The sequence below is a fragment of the Hordeum vulgare genome, chromosome 7H (assembly GCF_904849725.1).
Source record: "Hordeum vulgare subsp. vulgare chromosome 7H, MorexV3_pseudomolecules_assembly, whole genome shotgun sequence".
Taxonomy (NCBI): Eukaryota; Viridiplantae; Streptophyta; class Magnoliopsida; order Poales; family Poaceae; genus Hordeum; species Hordeum vulgare.
Window position 1 is genome coordinate 594,836,535 of NC_058524.1, and position 24,380 is coordinate 594,860,914.

The window sequence follows — 24,380 nt, forward strand, 5'->3', positions numbered from 1 at the left end:
GAATAATTGCATTGCAATACACAGCTTTTATGTGGTATACACATGGTTATTAATTGCTGAGAAAAAAAACACAGAAACAAATAACTTTGAAGGGAATAAAACGATCATGGTGAACATAAACTGGAACATTTTCAGTAAAACAACGAATATTCAAGGTGAATTGCCAGTGTAGAACGAGAAGCTTGACTACCATGGAACACTGGATCCCAAGCACTTTATGTGCACGCCTGATATGATCATTTTGGTTGTTTGGAAAAGACTGCAAAAGTCCAATTTAGAACTGTGGGTATAAATATGCAGCCACAAGTTTGTTTGTTTTTTGAAAGAAAAAGAACAGTCTGATATCTAAACAGATTTCGATATCATAGAAATTAAGACTTCAACATCATGAAGTTATGGAACGAGAATCTGCAAGTGAAACTCTCCCTCTACGAGAAATCACGCCAGTGTATACTATCAAATGTTTGGGACTAGACCAGCAAACAAAAGACAGCAGACAAGTGGAGACGCCAAAGAATCTAAGTTCTGAACATTTATGGTGAGCAAAAATGGGTTATCACAGGATAAGAACATCCATATTAAGAACACAAAGCCACCATAGTCATGGGATAAGTGTTATCAGGAACATTATGAAATATTCAAATTGCACTTGACTCATAACAGAGATAACACTGCCATAAGGCACCGACAGATGTACTAGCAAACGGCACATGACTAAAGAGTTTCAGCAACAGACACGTGACTCAGACTTGCACATAGTAAACCAAGAGACAATGGAAGAGGCCACCAGGCGCAACAGACTTGCGAACAAACTTCCAAGGATGCAAGGAAATTACTGGCCTCCACGAAGGCGGAGCACCAAGTGGAGAGTAGACTCCTTCTGAATGTTGTAATCTGCAAGAGTGCGACCATCCTCAAGCTGCTTACCTGCAAAGATCAGGCGCTGCTGGTCCGGGGGGATGCCCTCCTTGTCCTGGATCTTAGCCTTCACGTTGTCAATGGTGTCCGAAGATTCCACCTCCAGGGTGATGGTCTTGCCAGTAAGGGTCTTGACGAAGATTTGCATTCCACCACGGAGGCGGAGCACCAGGTGGAGGGTAGACTCTTTCTGGATGTTGTAATCAGCTAGGGTGCGCCCATCCTCAAGCTGCTTGCCGGCAAAGATCAATCGCTGCTGGTCCGGCGGGATACCCTCCTTATCCTGGATCTTCGCCTTGACATTGTCGATCGTGTCAGAAGACTCAACCTCGAGGGTGATGGTCTTGCCGGTGAGTGTCTTCACAAAGATCTGCATCTGCATAGTTCAAAATTGCAATAAATAAGATAAGATAAGTATCCTAGTTAGAGGTGTATATGATCAGGATCAACAAAGTGACGAGACAAAGACTGTTAATCTGAATCTTGCAATAGATATGCCTAGTAGGAGTTTCAAACACCAAGTTGAAGGCATATACAAACAGATAAACAAAACATGTTTAAGAGACTATGATTCATCTAAATTTCTGATTGATTACTAGTAAATCTGACGAGTAACAACCGTGGAGCAATAATAATGAACAGGAGCATATAAAGACACGGAACTGGAACTGCCTCTTATGATCTAATTCCAGTTCAAATTAAGCAGGCTTTTTATAGTTGGAAATTACAAAGCAGATAAGAAGATTTATATAACTGGAACTGAGCAAGTATATCGAAGGGGATTGGAAGATAATAATCTACTGTTTAGGATCTATTTCCAGACTTCCAGTTCAAATAAGCAGATTTGCATAGGATGACATTTGGACAACAGCGCAATAGCGCATCCATTGTAAGGCTAACATAGAGATGCAGAAATTGTAAAACAGATATTGATATGACAAATAAGGCAAATGATGGATGAATACTGATGAGACTACACTTAAAACCATGGGTCAGATGAGGAATAATATGAAGCTGCATCAAACAAGAATCTAGAACGGCAGATCCCACACTAGTCGTAAAATTCTAATCAACAACTCTAAATGAACCGGCATAAAAGAATCGTTATTTTTTTCTTTAATCTACCGGCATAAAAAATAAATCATGAACATGGCTTAAGAGATCTACACATATCTACTGATATTTACAGTACATGTTGTTACGACGAGTTCGTCATCTAATCGGGTTGACCAATTTGGCAACCGCACTCGCACATATATATGCATCTAAATCAATCCCACAACATGAACAGACATGCACATGGACTTGGGCCACGAGGTAATCGGTGGTGGCCGCATACCTTGACGGAGAAGGAGGTTCGCCAAGCGCTAAAGATCGATCGCCTGAGCTGCGGAGGATTCTTTTTCCTCGGGGGTTTGCGATTGGATTGGGGAAGACGGAGTCGATGTCAATGCGTGTGGATAAATTTATAGGTTGGGCGACGTAGGAGCGTCTCGAGGGGTCTCCAAACGCCGAGGTGGGCTTACAGCCCCTCAACAACCGCCACTTTCCATTGCTATGGGCCGGCCCAGGTGACTCTGCTTTCTTCTCTCTTTTTTCGTTCCTTTTTTTCTTTTGTTCATATTTTTGGAAATATTCTAAAATTCATATATTCCAAAAACTTAAACAAACGTAAAATAATAAAAATCAAAAACTGTGAAGTCAAAAAAGCAGTTAAAGCAGGATTTTTTTTTCTCTTAGTATAGTTTAAAAAACTTCATGATTTTCAAATAGTATGTCCCCGAAAACATGTCTCTACCATGTAAACAAATGTTCACACAGTTTAACGAAAATGCTTTGTATCATTTCGAAAAAGATCTACGTGTATTTGAAAAATAAATAACGCATACTCAAAAAATATTTGAAAATGTGTTTTAAAAAACCATGTCTTTAAAAAATAATAAACAAGTACAAAAATGTTTTAGGTGTATGTAAAAAGGTATAATGTGTATCGAAAAAGGTAGCCATCAAGATGTATATTTGAAAAAAAATATTAAGCAAGTATTTGAAAATATTAAACGTGTATAAAAAATGTTTCATATGTATACAAATGTATAGTGTATATGATAAACAATGGACACCAAACGTATATTAAAAAAATATTCATCTGGTATTTAGAAATGTTAATCATATATAAAATATCTGTGGTTTATACAAAAATGTACAATATGTAATAAAAAATAAATATATTTATAAATATTATTAGTAATGTATTTGAAAATTTTAAACATATATAAAAGTATATTTCTTGTGTATACAAAAAAATTATAACATGTAAGAAAAAGTAGACATCAATAAATATATTTAAAAATAATATTAGTCATGTATTTAAAATATTTTAAAATTTCTATAAAATACTCCTACTATATACCAAAAATATACAATATGTATGAAAAAATAGGCATGTATTAAAAAGGGAAAAAGGAAAAAGACAAAGGAAGAACCCAGAAAAAAAATAAAAGGAGACAATAAAAACTAAGAAATAAACAAAGAAAATTGAAGGAAAACAAAGAATAGGAATGGGAAAAATTTGACAGATGAAAAACAAATAAGGGAGAGGAAGAAAACCGCTCATCAACGCATCCCTTATTGGGCTGCCAACAAGCAGTGAGAGGTGCGGGTGCAACACGCGAGATATAGCTCTAACGAGCTCAAACTGGCAATGCACATATACTCCTTCATCGCATCATCGTCGACAAACATGTTGTGTAAGGGAAACTCCAGGGTGATCCACCAAACCGCTCATAAATGTTCAGACCGGGTTGCACAAACATTTTTAGCCAATCAATGTTGCTCACCAAATATATCTAGGCCAATGAAGATGTAAATCCCACGAATCCGCACTAAACGTATGGAGGTTTGTGGGCGTACGGACCTCCACCACATCGAATTTCAACACGCCAGGTCCATTCCAACATACCCCACCTGGAATATTTTTTCCCATTCCGTCCTTATTCATTGTGCTTTATATCTGCTCCATCGGCGACCACGACCCTTGTACCACCCCGGCTGCCATCCAAGGTGTCGGACCTCCGTCTCTCCACCCAGGTGCCTTCCTTCCTTCGAATATGTTGCCATTCCAACTCGGGATGGCGGTTGCCCAGGTATCATTTGTTATATGTTGACACCCTCCATGGCATACACCATGCCCGACAAGTATTTGGTGGAATGTCATTGCCAAAAAAATAGATGTTCACGTTGTTTACTTTGAATTAAACATGATGCAGATGGTGTGTACCTCTATACTGAGTTCATTGAGTCGTCTTTTTCATATGAACAGGAGGGATATGAGGTTACGGTGATGTAAGGCCGATTCTTGCAGACGCGGTGTCTGTGGCGGGGCATGTTCTCAACTACAAGTGTTCGACAAATGGACATGGAGTGTTGGGTCGGAATAGGGCATGGGGGTATCTAATGTTGGTTGACGACTAGCCTGCCCCTAATGCGCTCTTCGAGTTATATTTCGGTCGTCCTTTTCGGATGTTGTGATTAGTGTTTGATCGCTCTTCCATGGTGTACATCCTATGATTAGTGTTTAATTCACCCTGGAGAAGGATGCTTGAAACCATTGGGTTCTTCGGTTACCAAAAGTGCATTGGTGCAATGAAGATGCCTGCCAATGGCACATCCATTGATTTGTGGGACAATTACAACTTGTTGTCTAAAAGCACATGGCTCGAAGCTATGGTAACATATGTTACCACGGTAGTGAAGGTGTGTATACCAGAGTACTTGAGAGAACCAACTGCCATGGACACACCAAGACTCATGGAAATTGGAGAAGCAAGAGCGTTTTCAGGTATGCTTGGATCCCTCGATTGCACGTATTATTAATGGAAGAACTACACATATGCTCAACAAAGGCAATACCAAGGCCGTTGCAAAGGGCCTACTGTCATTCTTGAAGATGTTGCATGAGATGCCGCCAGATTTGACACACTTTGTTTGGTGTGCCTAGGTCTCACGATGACATCAACGTGTTGGGGTTTCTATTATTTGAAAGGTTATGTGCGAGCGAAGCCTAAGTGCAACTATACCATTAATGGTCATGAGTGCAACATGGGGTGCTATCTTTGTGATATATCTATCCACTGCGGGCGACTTTCGTGAAGACTATGCCCAATATCAAAGTGTAACAAATAATGTCACTTTGCACCAAAACAAGAAACATCTAGAAAGTATGTGGAGAGGGCATTTGGAGTGCTTCAAGCCCGCTTTGTAGTTGTTCGTGAACCTGCTAAACTAGCTATGAGACGCAGATACATTGTGGAAGATGATGACAACTTGTGTGATCATGCATAACATGATTATAGAGGATGAGGGTGATGGAGTTCGTCATGGTCTAGATTTTTAAAAAGTGAGTAATCCTATCCCAGCTTCGAGAGTAGAATTTGACAGTATTTGAGGATTTTACCCAAATTCCTAATCAAATTCGACATCAAGGAACTCATGAGTGAGTAGTTGCACAATGATCTGGTTGAGGATCTCCGGACGATTCATATGGACAACTAGAACATGTGTTTGATTAAGGTGAATTCAAACTTGAAGTATTTTATGTTTAGATTGTAATATTTGTATTAGGCATTGCTGCATCGAAATATTTATCTTTCATTTGCTCAAGAATTGTGTTCTTTTATCTTTGATTGTTTCGAGTAGTACGGTTATAGAGAAAAAAAAACTAAAAGCGGGCATTTGTTGTATGTGGTTGGATAATGACTGCCCCTACTCAGATATTTGGCGGTATCAGTTCTGGTATACCATGTTAGAGTTGATCTAAGTAACGTTTTGGTTACCCGAATGAAATTCCACAATGGAACAACACCTCAAGCTCACAACATGCAAAGTGCAGCAGAGCTCACGTGAAACCAGTTTGGGAATAAAGTGGGACGTAGGGTAACATGATGCCCTTATTGTTGGCGCTGAACTCCAAGTTGGTTGACGTCGGCATGATTGCGGGTTTTTTACATGATCGTCTCTTGTTTCATTGTGTGATTATTTTCAATGATTTTGCATTTATCATTCGTGCGGTGTGTGATTTCTGTTTTTCTTATTTTCTTAAAAAGAAAGGAGGAAGACCCCCGGCCTCTGCATCTGAGCGATGCATGCAGCCATTTTATTAATTATTCACAAAGACCTTTTAAAGTACTATTCCCTCCGTTCCTAAATATAAGACCTTTTAAAAATTTAATTATGGACTACATACGGAGCAAAATGAGTGAATCTATACTTTAACATATGTCTATATACATCTGCATGTAGTCCATAGTGCAATCTCCAAGAGGTCTTATATTTAGGAACGGAGGAAGTACATCAGTAAGACTGAAGCCACCTTCTAGGCAATATATGTCGCTATTTCTATACAGTTGATGAAGGGATGTTGATGTTGGGGAACGTCGCTTGGGAAACAAAAAATTTCCTACGCGCACAAAGACCTATCATGGTGATGTCCATCTACGAGAGGGGATTTCCGATCTACGTACCCTTGTAGATCGCACAGCAGAAGCATTAAGAAACGCGGTTGATGTAGTGGAACGTCCTCACGTCCCTCGATCCGCCCCGCGAACCGTCCCACGAACCGTCCCGCGATCCGTCCCACGATCCGCTCCGATCTAGTGCCGAACGGACGACACCTCCGCGTTCAGCACACGTACAGCTCGACGATGATCTCGGCCTTCTTGATCCAGCAAGAGAGACACAGAGGTAGATGAGTTCTCCGGCAGCGTGACGGCGCTCCGGAGGTTGGTGGTGATCTAATCTCAGCAGGGCTCCGCCCGAGCTCCCAAGAAACGCGATCTAGAGGTAAAACCGTGGAGGTATGTGGTCGGGCTACCTTGAAAAAGTTGTCTCAAATCAGCCCTAATAGCTCCATATATATAGGAGGAGGGAGGGGAGGCTTGCCTTGAGGCTCAAGGAGCCCCAAGGGCTGCGCACCAAGGGGAGGAGGAGTCCAACTAGGATTGGAAGGTGGATTCCTTCTCTCCCTTCCCACCTCCTTTTTTCTCTTTGATTTTCTATCTATGGCGCATAGGGCCTTCTTGGGCTGTCCCACCAGCCCACCAAGGGCTGGTGCGCCACCCCCAAGGCCTATGGGCTTCCCCGGGGTGGGCTGCCCCCCCCCCCCAGTGAACACCCGGAACCCATTCGTCATTCCCGGTACATTCCCGGTAACTCCGAAAACCTTCTGGTAATCAAATGAGGTCATCCTATATATCAATCTTCGTTTCCGGACCATTCCGGAAACCCTTGTGACGTCTGTGATCTCATCCGGGACTCCGAACAACATTCGGTAACCAACCATATAACTCAAATACGCATACAACAACGTCGAACCTTAAGTGTGCAGACCCTGCGGGTTCGAGAACTATGTAGACATGACCCGAGAGACTCCTCGGTCAATATGCAATAGCGGGACCTGGATGCCCATATTGGATCCTACATATTCTACGAAGATCTTATCGTTTGAACCTTAGTGCCAAGGATTCATATAATCCCGTATGTCATTCCCTTTGTCCTTCGGTATGTTACTTGCCCGAGATTCGATCGTCAGTATCCGCATACCTATTTCAATCTCGTTTACCGGCAAGTCTCTTTACTCGTTCCGTAATACAAGATCCCGCAACTTACACTAAGTCACATTGCTTGCAAGGCTTGTGTGTGATGTTGTATTACCGAGTGGGCCCCGAGATACCTCTCCGTCACACGGAGTGACAAATCCCAGTCTCGATCCATACTAACTCAACGAACACCTTCGGAGATACCTGTAGAGCATCTTTATAGTCACCCAGTTGTTGGAGAACGTCGCATGGGAAACAAAAATTTTCCTACGCACACGAAGACCTATCATGGTGATGTCCATCTACGAGAGGGGATGAGTGATCTACGTACCCTTGTAGATCATACAGCAGAAGCGTTAGTGAACGCGGTTGATGTAGTGGAACGTCCTCACGTCCCTCGATCCGCCCCGCGAACAATCCCGCGATCAGTCCCACGATCTAGTACCGAACGGACGGCACCTCCGCGTTCAGCACACGTACAGCTCGACGATGATCTCGGCCTTCTTGATCCAGCAAGAGAGACGGAGAGGTAGAAGAGTTCTCCGGCAGCGTGTCGGCGCTCCGGAGGTTGGTGATGACCTTGTCTCAGCAGGGCTCCGCCCGAGATCCACAGAAACGCGATCTAGAGGAAAAACCGTGGAGGTATGTGGTCGGGCTGCCGTGGAAAAGTCGTCTCAAATCAGCCCTAAAACCTCCGTATATATAGGTGGGAGGGAGGGGACCTTGCCTTCGGGCTCAAGGAGCCCCAAGGGGGTCGGCCGAGTCCAAGGGGGGAGGACTCCCCCCCCAAACCGAGTTGGACTTGGTTTGGTAGGAGGGAGTCCCCCTTCCTTCCCACCTCCTCCTTTTTTTTTCTCTTCTCTTGATTTTCTCTTCTTGGCGCATAGAGCCCTTTTGGGCTGTCCCACCAGCCCACTAAGGGCTGGTGTGCTACCCTCAAGGCCCATGGGCTTCCCCGGGGTGGGTTGCCCCCCCGGTGAACTCCCGGAACCCATTCGTCATTCCCGGCTTAGGTCCAGCTTTTGGTTTCTTCGTCGGATTGGAAACAGGCTTGTCGCTCTTCTTCGAATTGCCCTTCTTGCCTTTGCCGTTTCTCTTGAAACTAGTGGTCTTATTCACCATCAACACTTGATGCTCTTTACGGAGTTCAGACTCTGCGACTTTCAGCACCGCAAACAACTCGCCGGGAGACTTGTTCATCCCTTGCATGTTGTAGTTCAACACAAAGCTTTTATAGCTTGGCGGCAGTGATTGAAGGATTCTGTCAGTGATAGCTTCTTGCGGGAGTTCAATCCCCAGCTCATCTGGACGGTTTGAGTACCCAGACATTTTGAGCACATGTTCACTGACAGATAAGTTTTCCTCCATCTTGCAAGCATAGAATTTATCGGAGGTCTCATACCTCTCGATCCGGGCGTTCTTCTGAAAGATAAACTCCAACTCCTGGAACATCTCAAATGCTCCATGACGCTCAAAGCGACATTGAAGTCCCGGTTCTAAGCCATACAAGACTGCACATTGAACTATTGAGTAGTCCTCCTTACGTGCTAACCAAGCGTTCTTAACATCCTGATCAGCCGTAGCGGGTGGTTCATCTCCTAACGCAGCATTAAAGACATAATCCTTCTTCCCATCTTGTAAGATTAGCTTAAGATTACGAGCCCAGTCTACAAAGTTGCTTCCATCATCTTTCAACTTAGCTTTCTCTAGGAACGTATTAAAATTCAGGATGACTGTCGCGTGAGCCATGATCTACAACACAAATATATTCAAAGTGGACTTAGACTATGTTCAAGATAATTAGAGTTTAACTTAATCAAATTATTTGCTAAACTCCCACTCAAAAAGTACATCTCTCTAGTCATTTGAGTGGTTCATGATCCACTTACACTAGCTCAAGTCCGATCATCACGTGAGTTGAGTATAGTTTCAGTGGTAAGCATCCCTATGCTAATCATATCATCTATACGATTCATGATCGACCTTTCAGTCTCATGTGTTCCGAGGCCATGTCTGCACATGCTAGGCTCGTCAAGCTTAACCCGAGTGTTCCGCGTGCGCAACTGTTTTGCACCCGTTGTATGTGAACGTTGAGTCTATCACACCCGATCATCATGTGGTGTCTCGAAACGACGAACTGTAGCAACGGTGCACAGTCGGGGAGAACACAATTTCGTCTTGAAATTTTAGTGAGAGATCACCTCATAATGCTACTGTCGTTCTAAGCAAAATAAGGTGCATAAAAGGATTAACATCACATGCAATTCATAAGTGACATGATATGGCCATCATCACGTGCTTCTTGATCTCCATCACCAAAGCACCGGCACGATCTTCTTGTCACCGGCGCCACACCATGATCTCCATCAACGTGTTGCCATCGGGGTTGTCGTGCTACTCATGTTGGGGAACGTCGCATGGGAAACAAAAATTTTCCTACGCGCACGAAGACCTATCATGGTGATGTCCATCTACGAGAGGGGATGAGTGATCTACGTACCCTTGTAGATCGTACAGCAGAAGCGTTAGAGAACGCGGTTGATGTAGTGGAACGTCCTCACGTCCCTCGATCCGCCCCGCGAACAATCCCGCGATCAGTCCCACGATCTAGTACCGAACGGACGGCACCTCCGCGTTCAGCACACGTACAGCTCGACGATGATCTCGGCCTTCTTGATCCAGCAAGAGAGACGGAGAGGTAGAAGAGTTCTCCGGCAGCGTGACGGCGCTCCGGAGGTTGGTGATGATCTTGTCTCAGCAGGGCTCCGCCCGAGCTCCGCAGAAACACGATCTAGAGGAAAAACTATGGAGGTATGTGGTCGGGCAGCCGTGAGAAAGTCGTCTCAAATCTGCCCTAAAAGCCCCATATATATATAGGAGGAGGGAGGGGGACCTTGCCTTGGGGTCCAAGGGATCCCCAAGGGGTCGGCCGAGCCAGGGGGGAGGACTCTCCCCCCCCCAAACCGAGTCCTACTTGGTTTGGTGGGAGGGAGTCCTTCCCCCTTCCCACTTCTTCCCCTTTTTTTTTTCTTTCCTTTGATTTTTTCTTCCTTGGCGCATAGGGGATTGGTGGGCTGTCCCACCAGCCCACTAAGGGCTGGTGTGACCCCCCCAAATACCTATGGGCTTCCCCGGAGTGGGTTGCCCCCCTCCGGTGAACTCCCGGAACCCATTCGTCATTCCCGGTACATTCCCGGTAACTCCGAAAACCTTCCGGTAATCAAATGAGGTCATCCTATATATCAATCTTCGTTTCCGGACTATTCCGGAAACCCTCTTGACGTCCGTGATCTCATCCGGGACTCCGAACAACATTCGGTAACCAACCATATAACTCAAATACGCATAAAACAACGTCGAACCTTAAGTGTGCAGACCCTGCGGGTTCGAGAACTATGTAGACATGACCCGAGAGACTCCTCGGTCAATATCCAATAGCGGGACCTGGATGCCCATATTGGATCCTACATATTCTACGAAGATCTTATCGTTTGAACCTCAGTGCCAAGGATTCGTACAATCCCGTATGTCATTCCCTTTGTCCTTCGGTATGTTACTTGCCCGAGATTCGATCGTCAGTATCCGCATACCTATTTCAATCTCGTTTACTGGCAAGTCTCTTTACTCGTTCCGTAATACAAGATCCCGCAACTTACACTAAGTTACATTGCTTGCAAGGCTTGTGTGTGATGTTGTATTACCGAGTGGGCCCCGAGATACCTCTCCGTCACACGGAGTGACAAATCCCAGTCTTGATCCATACTAACTCAACTAACACCTTCGGAGATACCTGTAGAGCATCTTTATAGTCACCCAGTTACGTTGCGACGTTTGATACACACAAAGCATTCCTCCGGTGTCAGTGAGTTATATGATCTCATGGTCATAGGAATAAATACTTGACACGCAGAAAACAGTAGCAACAAAATGACACGATCAACATGCTACGTCTATTAGTTTGGGTCTAGTCCATCACGTGATTCTCCTAATGACGTGATCCAGTTATCAAGCAACAACACCTTGTTCATAATCAGAAGACACTGACTATCATTGATCAACTGGCTAGCCAACTAGAGGCATGCTAGGGACGGTGTTTCGTCTATGTATCCACACATGTAAATGAGTCTTCATTCAATACAATTATAGCATGGATAATAAACTATTATCTTGATACAGGAATTATAATAATAACTATATATTTATTATTGCCTCTAGGGCATAATTCCAACAGTCTCCCACTTGCACTAGAGTCAATAATCTAGCCCTCACATCACCATGTGAATTACATTGTAATAAATCTAACACCCATACAGTTCTGGTGTCGATCATGTTTTGGCCGTGGAAGAGGTTTAGTCAGCGGGTCTGCTACATTCAGATCCGTGTGCACTTTGCATATATTTACGTCCTCCTCCTCGACGTAGTCGCGGATGAGGTTGAAGCGTCGTTTGATGTGTCTGGTCTTCTTGTGAAACCTTGGTTCCTTTGCTAAGGCAATGGCACCAGTGTTGTCACAGAACAAGGTTATTGGATCCAGTGCACTTGGCACCACTCCAAGATCCGTCATGAACTGCTTCATCCAGACACCCTCCTTAGCCGCCTCCGAGGCAGCCATGTACTCCGCTTCACATGTAGAATCTGCTACGACGCTTTGCTTGGAACTGCACCAGCTTACTGCACCCCCATTAAGAATAAATACGTATCCGGTTTGCGACTTAGAGTCGTCCGGATCTGTGTCAAAGCTTGCATCGACGTAACCTTTTACGACGAGCTCTTCGTCACCTCCATACACGAGAAACATCTCCTTAGTCCTTTTCAGGTACTTCAGGATATTCTTGACCGCCGTCCAGTGATCCACTCCTGGATTACTCTGGAACCTACCTGCCATACTTATGGCCAGGCTAACATCCGGTCTAGTGCACAGCATTGCATACATGATAGAGCCTATGGCTGAAGCATAGGGGACGGAGCGCATATGCTCTCTATCTTCATCAGTTGCTGGGCACTGAGTCTTACTCAATCTCGTACCTTGTAACACTGGCAAGAACCCTTTCTTGGACTGTTCCATTTTGAACCTCTTCAAAACTTTATCAAGGTATGTGCTTTGTGAAAGTCCTATCAGGCGTTTTGACCTATCCCTATAGATCTTAATGCCTAGAATGTAAGCAGCTTCTCCTAGGTCCTTCATAGAGAAACTTTTATTCAAGTAACCTTTTATGCTCTCCAAAAGCTCTACGTTGTTCCCAATCAGTAATATGTCATCCACATATAATATTAGAAACGCCACAGAGCTCCCACTCACTTTCTTGTAAATACAAGATTCTCCAACCACTTGTATAAACCCAAATGCTTTGATCACCTCATCAAAGAGCTTGTTCCAACTCCGAGATGCTTGCACCAGTCCATAAATGGATCGCTGGAGCTTGCACACCCTGTCAGCATTTTTAGGATCGACAAAACCTTCGGGTTGCATCATATACAACTCTTCCTTAAGGAAACCGTTAAGGAACGCCGTTTTGACATCCATCTGCCAGATTTCATAATCGAAAAATGCAGCTATTGCTAACATGATTCTGACGGACTTAAGCATCGCTACGGGAGAGAAAGTCTCATCGTAGTCAATTCCTGGAACTTGTGAAAAACCCTTTGCCACAAGTCGAGCTTTATAAACGGTCACATTACCGTCAGCGTCCGTCTTCTTCTTAAAGATCCATTTGTTCTGAATAGCCTTGCGGCCTTCAGGCAGTATCTCCAAAGTCCACACTTTGTTCTCATACATAGATCCTATCTCGGATTTCATGGCTTCTAGCCATTTGTTGGAATCTGGGCCCACCATTGCTTCTTCATAATTTGCAGGTTCATTGTTGTCCAACAACATGATTGATAAGACGGGATTACCGTACCACTCTGGAGCAGTGCGTGATCTCGTCGACCTGCGTGGTTCAACAGAAACTTGAACTGGAGTTTCATGATCATCATCATTAACTTCCTCCTCAACCGGCGTCGCAATGACAGAGGTTTCCCCTTGCCTCGCGCCACCATCCAGAGGGATGAGAGGTTCGACAACCTCGTCAAGTTCTATCTTCCTCCCACTCAATTCTCTCGAGAGAAACTCCTTCTCGAGAAAAGTTCCGTTCTTAGCAACAAACACTTTGCCCTCGGATTTGAGATAGAAGGTGTACCCAACTGTCTCTTTTGGGTAACCTATGAAGACGCACTTTTCCGCTTTGGGTTCCAGCTTTTCAGGCTGAAGCTTTTTGACATAAGCATCACATCCCCAAACTTTAAGGAACGACAACTTTGGCCTTTTGCCATACCACAGTTCGTATGGTGTCGTCTCAACGGATTTTGATGGTGCCCTATTTAAAGTGAATGCAGCTGTTTCTAATGCATAACCCCAAAATGATAACGGCAAATCAGTAAGAGACATCATAGATCGCACCATCTCTAATAAAGTACGATTACGACGTTCGGACACACCATTACGCTGTGGTGTTCCAGGTGGTGTTAACTGCGAAACAATTCCACATTGCTTTATGTGAGTACCAAACTCGAAACTCAGATATTCACCCCCACGATCAGACCGTAGGAACTTGATCTTCTTGTTACGATGATTTTCTACTTCACTCTGAAATTGCTTGAACTTTTCAAATGTTTCAGTCTTGTGCTTCATCAAGCAGACATAACCATATCTACTTAAATCGTCAGTGAAGGTGAGAAAATAACGATATCCGCCGCGTGCCTCCACGCTCATCGGACCACACACATCGGTATGTATGATTTCCAACAAGTCACTTGCACGCTCCATTGTTCCGGAGAACGGAGTTTTAGTCATCTTGCCCATGAGGCACGGTTCGCACGTGTCAAGTGAATCAAAGTCAAGTGACTCCAAAAGTCCATCAGCATGGAGTTTCTTCATGCGCTTTACACCAATATGACCCAAGCGGTAGTGCCACAAAAATATGGTGCTATCATTGTTTACTCTAACTCTTTTGGTCTCAATGTTATGTATATGCGTATCGCTATCGAGATTCAATATGAACAATCCTCTCACATTCGGTGCATGACCATAAAAGATGTTACTCATAGAAATAGAACAACCATTATTCTCAGACTTAAAAGAGTAACCGTCTCGCAATAAACAAGATCCAGATATAATGTTCATGCTCAACGCAGGCACTAAATAACAATGATTTAAGTTCATCACTAATCCCGACGGTAGTTGAAGTGACACTGTGCCGACGGCGATTGCATCAACCTTGGAACCGTTTCCTACGCGCATCGTCACTTCGTCTTTCGCCAGCCTTCGTCTATTCCGCAGTTCCTGCTTCGAGTTGCAAATGTGAGCAACAGAACCGGTATCGAATACCCAGGCACTACTACGAGAGCTGGTTAAGTACACATCAATAACATGTATATCAAATATACCTGATTTTTCTTTGCCCGCCTTCTTATCTGCCAGATACTTGGGGCAATTGCGCTTCCAGTGACCCATACCCTTGCAATAGAAGCACTTTGTTTCAGGCTTAGGTCCAGCCTTGGGTTTCTTCGGCGGATTGGCAACAGGCTTGCCGCTCTTCTTCGAATTGCCCTTCTTGCCTTTGCCGTTTCTCTTGAAACTAGTGGTCTTGCTTACCATCAACACTTGATGCTCTTTACGGAGTTCAGACTCTGCGACTTTCAGCATCGCAAACAACTCGCCGGGAGACTTGTTCATCCCTTGCATGTTGTAGTTCAACACAAAGCCTTTATAGCTTGGCGGCAGTGATTGAAGGATTCTGTCAGTGATAGCTTCTTGCGGGAGTTCAATCCCCAGTTCAGCTAGACGGTTTGAGTACCCAGACATTTTGAGCACATGTTCACTGACAGACGAGTTTTCCTCCATCTTGCAAGCATAGAATTTATCGGAGGTCTCATACCTCTCGATCCGGGCGTTCTTCTGAAAGATAAACTTCAACTCCTGGAACATCTCAAATGCTCCATGACGCTCAAAGCGATGTTGAAGTCCCGGTTCTAAGCCATACAAGACTGCACATTGAACTATTGAGTAGTCCTCCTTACGCGCTAACCAAGCGTTCTTAACATCCTGATCAGCCGTAGCGGGTGGTTCATCTCCTAGCGCAGCATTAAGGACATAATCCTTCTTTCCAGCTTGTAAGATTAGCTTAAGATTACGAGCCCAGTCTACAAAGTTGCTTCCATCATCTTTCAACTTAGCTTTCTCTAGGAACGTATTAAAATTCAGGATGACACTTGCGTGAGCCATGATCTACAACACAAATATATTCAAAGTGGACTTAGACTATGTTCAAGACAATTAGAGTTCAACTTAATCAAATTATATGCTAAGCTGCCACTCAAAAAGTACATCTCTCTAGTCATTTGAGTGGTTCATGATCCACTTACACTATCCCAAGTCCGATCATCACGTGAGTCGAGAGTAGTTTCAGTGGTAAGCATCCCTATGCTAATCATATCAACTATATGATTCATGATCGAACTTTCGGTCTCATGTGTTCCGAGGCCATGTCTGCACATGCTAGGCTCGTCAAGCTTAACCCGAGTGTTCCGCGTGCGCAACTGTTTTGCACCCGTTGTATGTGAACGTTGAGTCTATCACACCCGATCATCACGTGGTGTCTCGAAACGACGAACTGTAGCAATGGTGCACAGTCGGGGAGAACACAATTTCGTCTTGAAATTTTAGTGAGAGATCACCTCATAATGCTACCGTCGTTCTAAGCAAAATAAGGTGCATAAAAGGATTAACATCACATGCAATTCACAAGTGACATGATATGGCCATCATCACGTGCTTCTTGATCTCCATCACCAAAGCACCGGCACGATCTTCTTGTCACCGGCGCCACACCATGATCATCCATCAACGTGTTGCCATCGGGGTTGTCGTGCTACTTATGCTATTACTACTAAAGCTACATTCTAGAAAAATAGTAAACGCATCTGCAAGCACAAAACGTTAGTATAAAGACAACCCTATGGCTCCTGCCGGTTGTCGTACCATCGACATGCAAGTCGATATTTCTATTACAACATGATCATCTCATACATCCAATATATCACATCACATTGTTTGGCCATATCACATCACAATCATACCCTGCAAAAACAAGTTAGACGTCCTCTAATTTTGTTGTTGCATGTTTTACGTGGTGACCCAGGGTATCTAGTAGGATCGCATCTTACTTACGCAAACACCACAACGGAGATATATGAGTTTCTATTTAACCTCATCCAAGGACCTCCTCGGTCAAATCCGATTCAACTAAAGTTGGAGAAACCGTCACTTGCCAGTAATCTTTGAGCAAATGGGGTTACTCGTAACGATGAAACCAGTCTCTCGTAAGCGTACGAGTAATGTCGGTCCAAGCCGCTTCAATCCAACAATACCGCGGAATCAAGAAAAGACTAAGGAGGGCAGCAAAACGCACATCACCGCCCACAAAACCTTTTGTGTTCTACTCGAGAAGACATCTACGCATGAACCTAGCTCATGATGCCACTGTTGGGGAACGTCGCATGGGAAACAAAAATTTTCCTACGCGCACGAAGACCTATCATGGTGATGTCCATCTACGAGAGGGGATGAGTGATCTACGTACCCTTGTAGATCGTACAGCAGAAGCGTTAGAGAACGCGGTTGATGTAGTGGAACGTCCTCACGTCCCTCGATCCGCCCCGCGAACAATCCCGCGATCAGTCCCACGATCTAGTACCGAACGGACGGCACCTCCGCGTTCAGCACACGTACAGCTCGACGATGATCTCGGCCTTCTTGATCCAGCAAGAGAGACGGAGAGGTAGAAGAGTTCTCCGGCAGCGTGACGGCGCTCCGGAGGTTGGTGATGATCTTGTCTCAGCAGGGCTCCGCCCGAGCTCCGCAGAAACACGATCTAGAGGAAAAACTATGGAGGTATGTGGTCGGGCAGCCGTGAGAAAGTCGTCTCAAATCTGCCCCAAAAGCCCCATATATATAGGAGGAGGGAGGGGGACCTTGCCTTGGGGTCCAAGGGATCCCCAAGGGGTCGGCCGAGCCAGGGGGGAGGACTCTCCCCCCCCCAAACCGAGTCCTACTTGGTTTGGTGGGAGGGAGTCCTTCCCCCTTCCCACTTCTTCCCCTTTTTTTTTCTTTCCTTTGATTTTTTCTTCCTTGGCGCATAGGGGATTGGTGGGCTGTCCCACCAGCCCACTAAGGGCTGGTGTGACCCCCCCAAATACCTATGGGCTTCCCCGGAGTGGGTTGCCCCCCTCCGGTGAACTCCCGGAACCCATTCGTCATTCCCGGTACATTCCCGGTAACTCCGAAAACCTTCCGGTAATCAAATGAGGTCATCCTATATATCAATCTTCGTTTCCGGACCATTCCGGAAACCCTCGTGATGTCCGTGATCTCATCCGGGACTCCGAACAACATTCGGTAACCAACCATATAACTCAAATACGCATAAAACAACGTCGAACCTTAAGTGTGCAGACCCTGCGGGTTCGAGAACTATGTAGACATGACCCGAGAGATTCCTCGGTCAATATCCAATAGCGGGACCTGGATGCCCATATTGGATCCTACATATTCTACGAAGATCTTATCGTTTGAACCTCAGTGCCAAGGATTCGTATAATCCCGTATGTCATCCCCTTTGTCCTTCGGTATGTTACTTGCCCGAGATTCGATCGTCAGTATCCGCATACCTATTTGAATCTCGTTTACCGGCAAGTCTCTTTACTCGTTCCGTAATACAAGATCCCGCAACTTACACTAAGTTACATTGCTTGCAAGGCTTGTGTGTGATGTTGTATTACCGAGTGGGCCCTGAGATACCTCTCCGTCACACGGAGTGACAAATCCCAGTCTTGATCCATACTAACTCAACTACCACCTTCGGAGATACCTGTAGAGCATCTTTATAGTCACCCAGTTACGTTGCGACGTTTGATACACACAAAGCATTCCTCCGGTGTCAGTGAGTTATACGATCTCATGGTCATAGGAATAAATACTTGACACGCAGAAAACAGTAGCAACAAAATGACACGATCAACATGCTACGTCTATTAGTTTGGGTCTAGTCCATCACGTGATTCTCCCAATGACGTGATCCAGTTATCAAGCAACAACACCTTGTTCATAATCAGAAGACACTGACTATCATCGATCAACTGGCTAGCCAACTAGAGGCATGCTAGGGACGGTTTTTTGTCTATGTATCCACACATGTAAATGAGTCTTCATTCAATACAATTATAGCATGGACAATAAACTATTATCTTGATACAGGAATTATAATAATAACTATACATTTATTATTGCCTCTAGGGCATAATTCCAACATTATTCTCTTTAAATGAATAATCATATTGCAATAAACACGATCCAATCATGTTCATGCTTAACGCAAGCACCAAATAACAATTATTTAGGTTTAACACCAATCCCGATGGTAGAGGGAGTGTGCGACGTTTGATCATATCAACCTTGGAAACACTTCCAACACGTATCGTCACCTCGCCTTTAGCTAGTCTCCGTTTATGTCGTAGCTTTCATTTCGTGTTACTAATCACTTAGCAACCGAACCGGTATCCAATACCCTCGTGCTACTAGGAGTACTAGTAAAGTACACATCAACATCATGTATATCAAATATACTTCTTTCGACTTTTGCCAGCCTTCTTATCTACCAAGTATCTAGAGTTGCTCTGCCTCAGTGACCGTTCCCCTCATAAAAGAAGCACTTAGTCCCGGGCTTGGGTTTAATATGGGGTCTCTTCATTAGTGCAGCAACTACTTTGCCGTTTCACGAAGTATCCCTTCTAGCCCTTGCCTTTATCGAAACTTAGTGGTTTTACTAACCATCAACTACTGATGCTCCTTCTTGATTTCTACTTTCGTAGTGTCAAACATCGTGAATCGCTCAAGGATCATTGTATCTATCCTTGATATGTTATAGTTCATCACGAAGCTCTCACAGCTTGGTGGCAGTGACTTTGGAGAACCATCACTATCTTATCTGGAAGATCAACTCCCACTTGATTCAAGCGATTGTCGTACTCACATAATCTGAGCACACGCTCAACGATTGAGATTTTCTCCTTTACTTCGTGGACAAAGAATCTTGTCGGAGGTCTCATACCTCTTAACAAGGACACAAGCATGAAATCACAATTTCATCTCTTTAGAACATCTCTTATGTTCCGTGACGTTTCAAAACGTCTTCGGCGCCTTGCTTCTAAGCCATTAAGTATTTTGCACTGAACTATCGTGTAGTCATCAGAAACGTGTATGTCGGATGTTCACAACATCTACACACGACGCTCGAGGTGCAGCACACCGAGTGGTGCATTAAGGACATAAGCCTTCTGCGCAGCAACGAGGACAATCCTCGGTTTTACAGACTCAGTCTGCAAAGTTTGCTACTATCAACTTTCAACTAAATTTTCTCTAGGAACATATAAAAACAGTACAGCTATAGCGCAAGCTACATCGTAATTCGCAAAGACCATTAGACTATGTTCATGACAATTAGTTCAATTAATCATATAACTTAAGAACTCCCACTCAAAAAGTACATCTCTCTAGTCATTTGAGTGGTACATGATCTAAATCCACTATCTCAAGTCCGATCATCACGTGAGTCGACAATAGTTTCAGTGGTAAGCATCTCTATGCTAATCATATCAACTATACGATTCATGCTCGACCTTTCAGTCTCATGTGTTCTGAGGCCATGTCTGTACATGCTAGGCTCGTCAAGCTTAACCCGAGTGTTCCGCGTGTGCAACTGTTTTGCACCCGTTGTATGTGAACGTTGAGTCTGTCACACCCGATCATCACGTGGCGTCTCGAAACGAAGAACTGTCGCAACGGTGCACAGTCGGGGAGAACACAATTTCGTCTTGAAATTTTAGTGAGAGATCACCTCATAATGCTACCGTCGTTCTAAGCAAGATAAGGTGCATAAAGGATTACCATCACATGCAATTCATAAGTGACATGATATGGCCATCATCATGTGCTTCTTGATCTCCATCACCAAAGCACCGGCACGATCTTCTTGTCACCGGCGTCACACCATGATCTCCATCATCATGATATCCATCAACGTGTCGCCATCAGGGTTGTCGTGCTACTCATGCTACTACTACTAAAGCTACGTCCTAGCAATATAGTAAACGCATCTGCAAGCACAAACGTTAGTTTAAAGACAACCCTATGGCTCCTGCCGGTTGCCGTACCATCGACGTGCAAGTCGATATTAACTATTACAACATGATCATCTCATACATCCAATATATCACATCAGATCGTTGGCCATATCACATCACAAGCATACCGTGCAAAAACAAGTTAGACGTCCTCTAATTGTTGTTGCATGTTTTACGTGGTGACCATGGGTATCTAGTAGGATCGCATCTTACTTACGCAAACACCACAACGGAGATATATGAATTGCTATTTAACCTCATCCAAGGACCTCCTCGGTCAAATCCGATTCAACTAAAGTTGGAGAAACTGACACTCGCCGGTCATCTTTGAGCAACGGAGTTACTCGTAGTGATGAAACCAGTCTCTCGTAAGCGTACGAGTAATGTCGGTCCGAGCCGCTTCGATCCAACAATATCGCGGAATCAAGAAAAGACTAAGGAGGGCAGAAAACACACATCACCGCCCACAAAAACTTTTGTGTTCTACTCGAGAAAACATCTACGCATGAACCTAGCTCATGATGCCACGGTTGGGGAACGTCGCATGGGAAACAAAAAAAATTCCTATGCGCACGAAGACCTATCATGGTGATGTCCATCTACGAGAGGGGATTTCCGATCTACGTACCCTTGTAGATCGCACAGCAGAAGCGTTAAGAAACGCGGTTGATGTAGTGGAACGTCCTCACGTCCCTCGATCCGCCCCGCGAACCGTCCCGCGATCCGTCCCACGATCCGCTCCGATCTAGTGCCGAACGGACGGCACCTCTGCGTTCAGCACACGTACAACTCGACGATGATCTCGGCCTTCTTGATCCAGCAAGAGAGACAGAGAGGTAGGTGAGTTCTCCGACAGCGTGACGGCACTCCGGAGGTTGGTGGTGATCTAATCTTAGCAGGGCTCCGCCTGAGCTCCGTAGAAACGCGATCTAGAGGTAAAACCGTGGAGGTATGTGGTCGGGCTGCCTTGAAAAAGTTGTCTCAAATCAGCCCTAATAGCTCCATATATATACGAGGAGGGAGGGGAGGCTTGCCTTGAGGCTCAAGGAGCCCCAAGGGCTGCGCACCAAGGGGAGGAGGAGTCCTCCTCCAATCCTAGTCCAACTAGGATTGGAAGGTGGAGTCCTTCTCTCCCTTCCCACCTCCTTTTTTCTCTTCGATTTTCTATCTATGGCGCATAGGGCCTTCTTGGGCTGTCCCACCAGCCCACCAAGGGCTGGTGCGCCACCCCCAAGTCCTATGGGCTTTCCCGGGGTGGGCTGCCCCCCCCCCGGTAAACACCCGGAACCCATTCGTCATTCCCGGTACATTCCCGGTAACTCCGAAGACCTTCCGGTAATCAAATGAGGTCATCCTATATATCAATCTTCGTTTCTGGACCATTCCGGAAACCCTCATGACGTCCGTGATCTCATCCGGGACTCCGAACAACATTCGGTAACCAACCATATAACTCAAATACGCATAAAACGACGTTGAACCTTAAGTGTGCAGACCATGCGGGTTCGAGAACTATGTAGACATGACCTGAGTGACTCCTCGGTCAATGTCCAATAACGGGACCTGGATGCCCATATTGGATCCTACATATTCTACGAAGATCTTATCGTTTGAACCTCAGTGCCAAGGATTCATATAATCCCGTATGTCATTCCCTTTGTCCTTCGGTATGTTACTTGCCCGAGATTCGATCGTCAGTATCTGCATACCTATTTCAATCTCGTTTACCGGCAAGTCTCTTTACTCGTTCCGTAATACAAGATCCCGCAACTTACACTAAGTCACATTGCTTTCAAGGCTTGTGTGTGATGTTGTATTACCGAGTGGGCCCCGAGATACCTCTCCGTCACACGGAGTGACAAATCCCAGTCTCGATCCATACTAACTCAACGAACACCTTCGAAGATACTTGTAGAGCATCTTTATAGTCACCCAGTTACGTTGCGACATTTGATACACATAAAGCATTCCTCCGGTGTCAGTGAGTTATATGATCTCATGGTCATAGGAACAAATACTTGACACGTAGAAAACAGTAGCAACAAAATGACACGATCAACATGCTACGTCTATTAGTTTGGGTCTAGTCCATCACATGATTCTCCTAATGATGTGATCCCGTTATCAAGTGACGGCACTTGCCTATGGTCAGGAAACCTTGACCATCTTTGATCAACGAGCTAGTCAACTAGAGGCTTACTAGGGACAGTGTTTTGTCTATGTATCCACACATGCAGTGTGTTTCCAATCAATACAATTATAGCATGGATAATAAACGATTATCATGAACAAAGAAATATAATAACAACTAATTTATTATTGCCTCTAGGGCATATTTCCAACAGTTGATAGTCTGGGCCTAATACCAAAGAGACCTCGCAGCCAAACCTAACATCTAAGACCTGGGGCCCCAACCAAGCCACGTGTCGGGTATGGGGCACCCACCGGTCCGGCGCACACTCAGAGGTCGCCGCCGCCAACTGCCACCAATCCATCTTCAGAACTGTCCTGGCGCATCCACCATGCCCGGTCTAGCTGTTGGGGAACGTCGCATGGGAAACAAAAATTTTCCTACGCGCACGAAGACCTATCATGGTGATGTCCATCTACGAGAGGGGATGAGTGATCTACGTACCCTTGTAGATCGTACAGCAGAAGCGATTAGAGATCGCGGTTGATGTAGTGGAACGTCCTCACGTCCCTCGATCCGCCCCGCGAACAATCCCGCGATCAGTCCCACGATCTAGTACCGAACGGACGGCACCTCCGCGTTCAGCACACGTACAGCTCGACGATGATCTCGGCCTTCTTGATCCAGCAAGAGAGACGGAGAGGTAGAAGAGTTCTCCGGCAGCGTGACGGCGCTCCGGAGGTTGGTGATGATCTTGTCTCAGCAGGGCCCCGCCCGAGCTCCGCAGAAACATGATCTAGAGGAAAAACTATGGAGGTATGTGGTCGGGCAGCCGTGAGAAAGTCGTCTCAAATCTGCCCTAAAAGCCCCATATATATAGGAGGAGGGAGGGGGACCTTGCCTTGGGGTCCAAGGGAACCCCAAGGGGTCGGCCGAGCCAGGGGGGAGGACTCTCCCCCCCCCCAAACCGAGTCCTACTTGGTTTGGTGGGAGGGAGTCCTTCCCCCTTCCCACTTCCCCTCCTTTTTTTTTTCTTTCTTTGATTTTTCTTCCTTGGCGCATAGGATTTGGTGGGCTGTCCCACCAGCCCACTAAGGTCTGGTGTGACCCCCCCAAATACCTATGGGCTTCCCCGGAGTGGGTTGCCCCCCTCCGGTGAACCCCCGGAACCCATTCGTCATTCCCGGTACATTAGTTATTATTATATTTCTTAGTTCATGATAATCGTTTATTATCCATGCTATAATTGTATTGATTGGAAACACAATACTTGTGTGGATACATAGACAAAACACTGTCCCTAGTAAGCCTCTAGTTGACTAGCTTGTTGATCAAAGATGGTCAAGGTTTCCTGGCCATAGGCAAGTGTTGTCACTTGATAACGGGATCACGTCATTGGGAGAATCACGTGATGGACTAGACCCAAACTAATAGACGTAGCATGTTGATCGTGTCATTTTGTTGCTACTGTTTTCTGCGTGTCAAGTATTTATTCCTATGACCATGAGATCATATAACTT

The 24,380-nt window shown here is 45.1% G+C and overlaps 1 protein-coding gene across 1 annotated transcript; it reads right to left on the reverse strand.

Moving 5' to 3' along the window:
* Positions 1-578: 578 nt before the first annotated feature.
* Positions 579-2,365, reverse strand: LOC123413148 (polyubiquitin). Its single transcript, XM_045106099.1, has 2 exons — positions 2,258-2,365; positions 579-1,294 (listed from the first exon to the last, which is right to left on the reverse strand). The coding sequence occupies exon 2, from the start codon at positions 1,292-1,294 to the stop codon at positions 833-835; it is 462 nt and encodes a 153-aa protein (XP_044962034.1). The 5' UTR covers positions 2,258-2,365; the 3' UTR covers positions 579-832.
* Between the last annotated feature and the right edge of the window lie 22,015 nt (positions 2,366-24,380).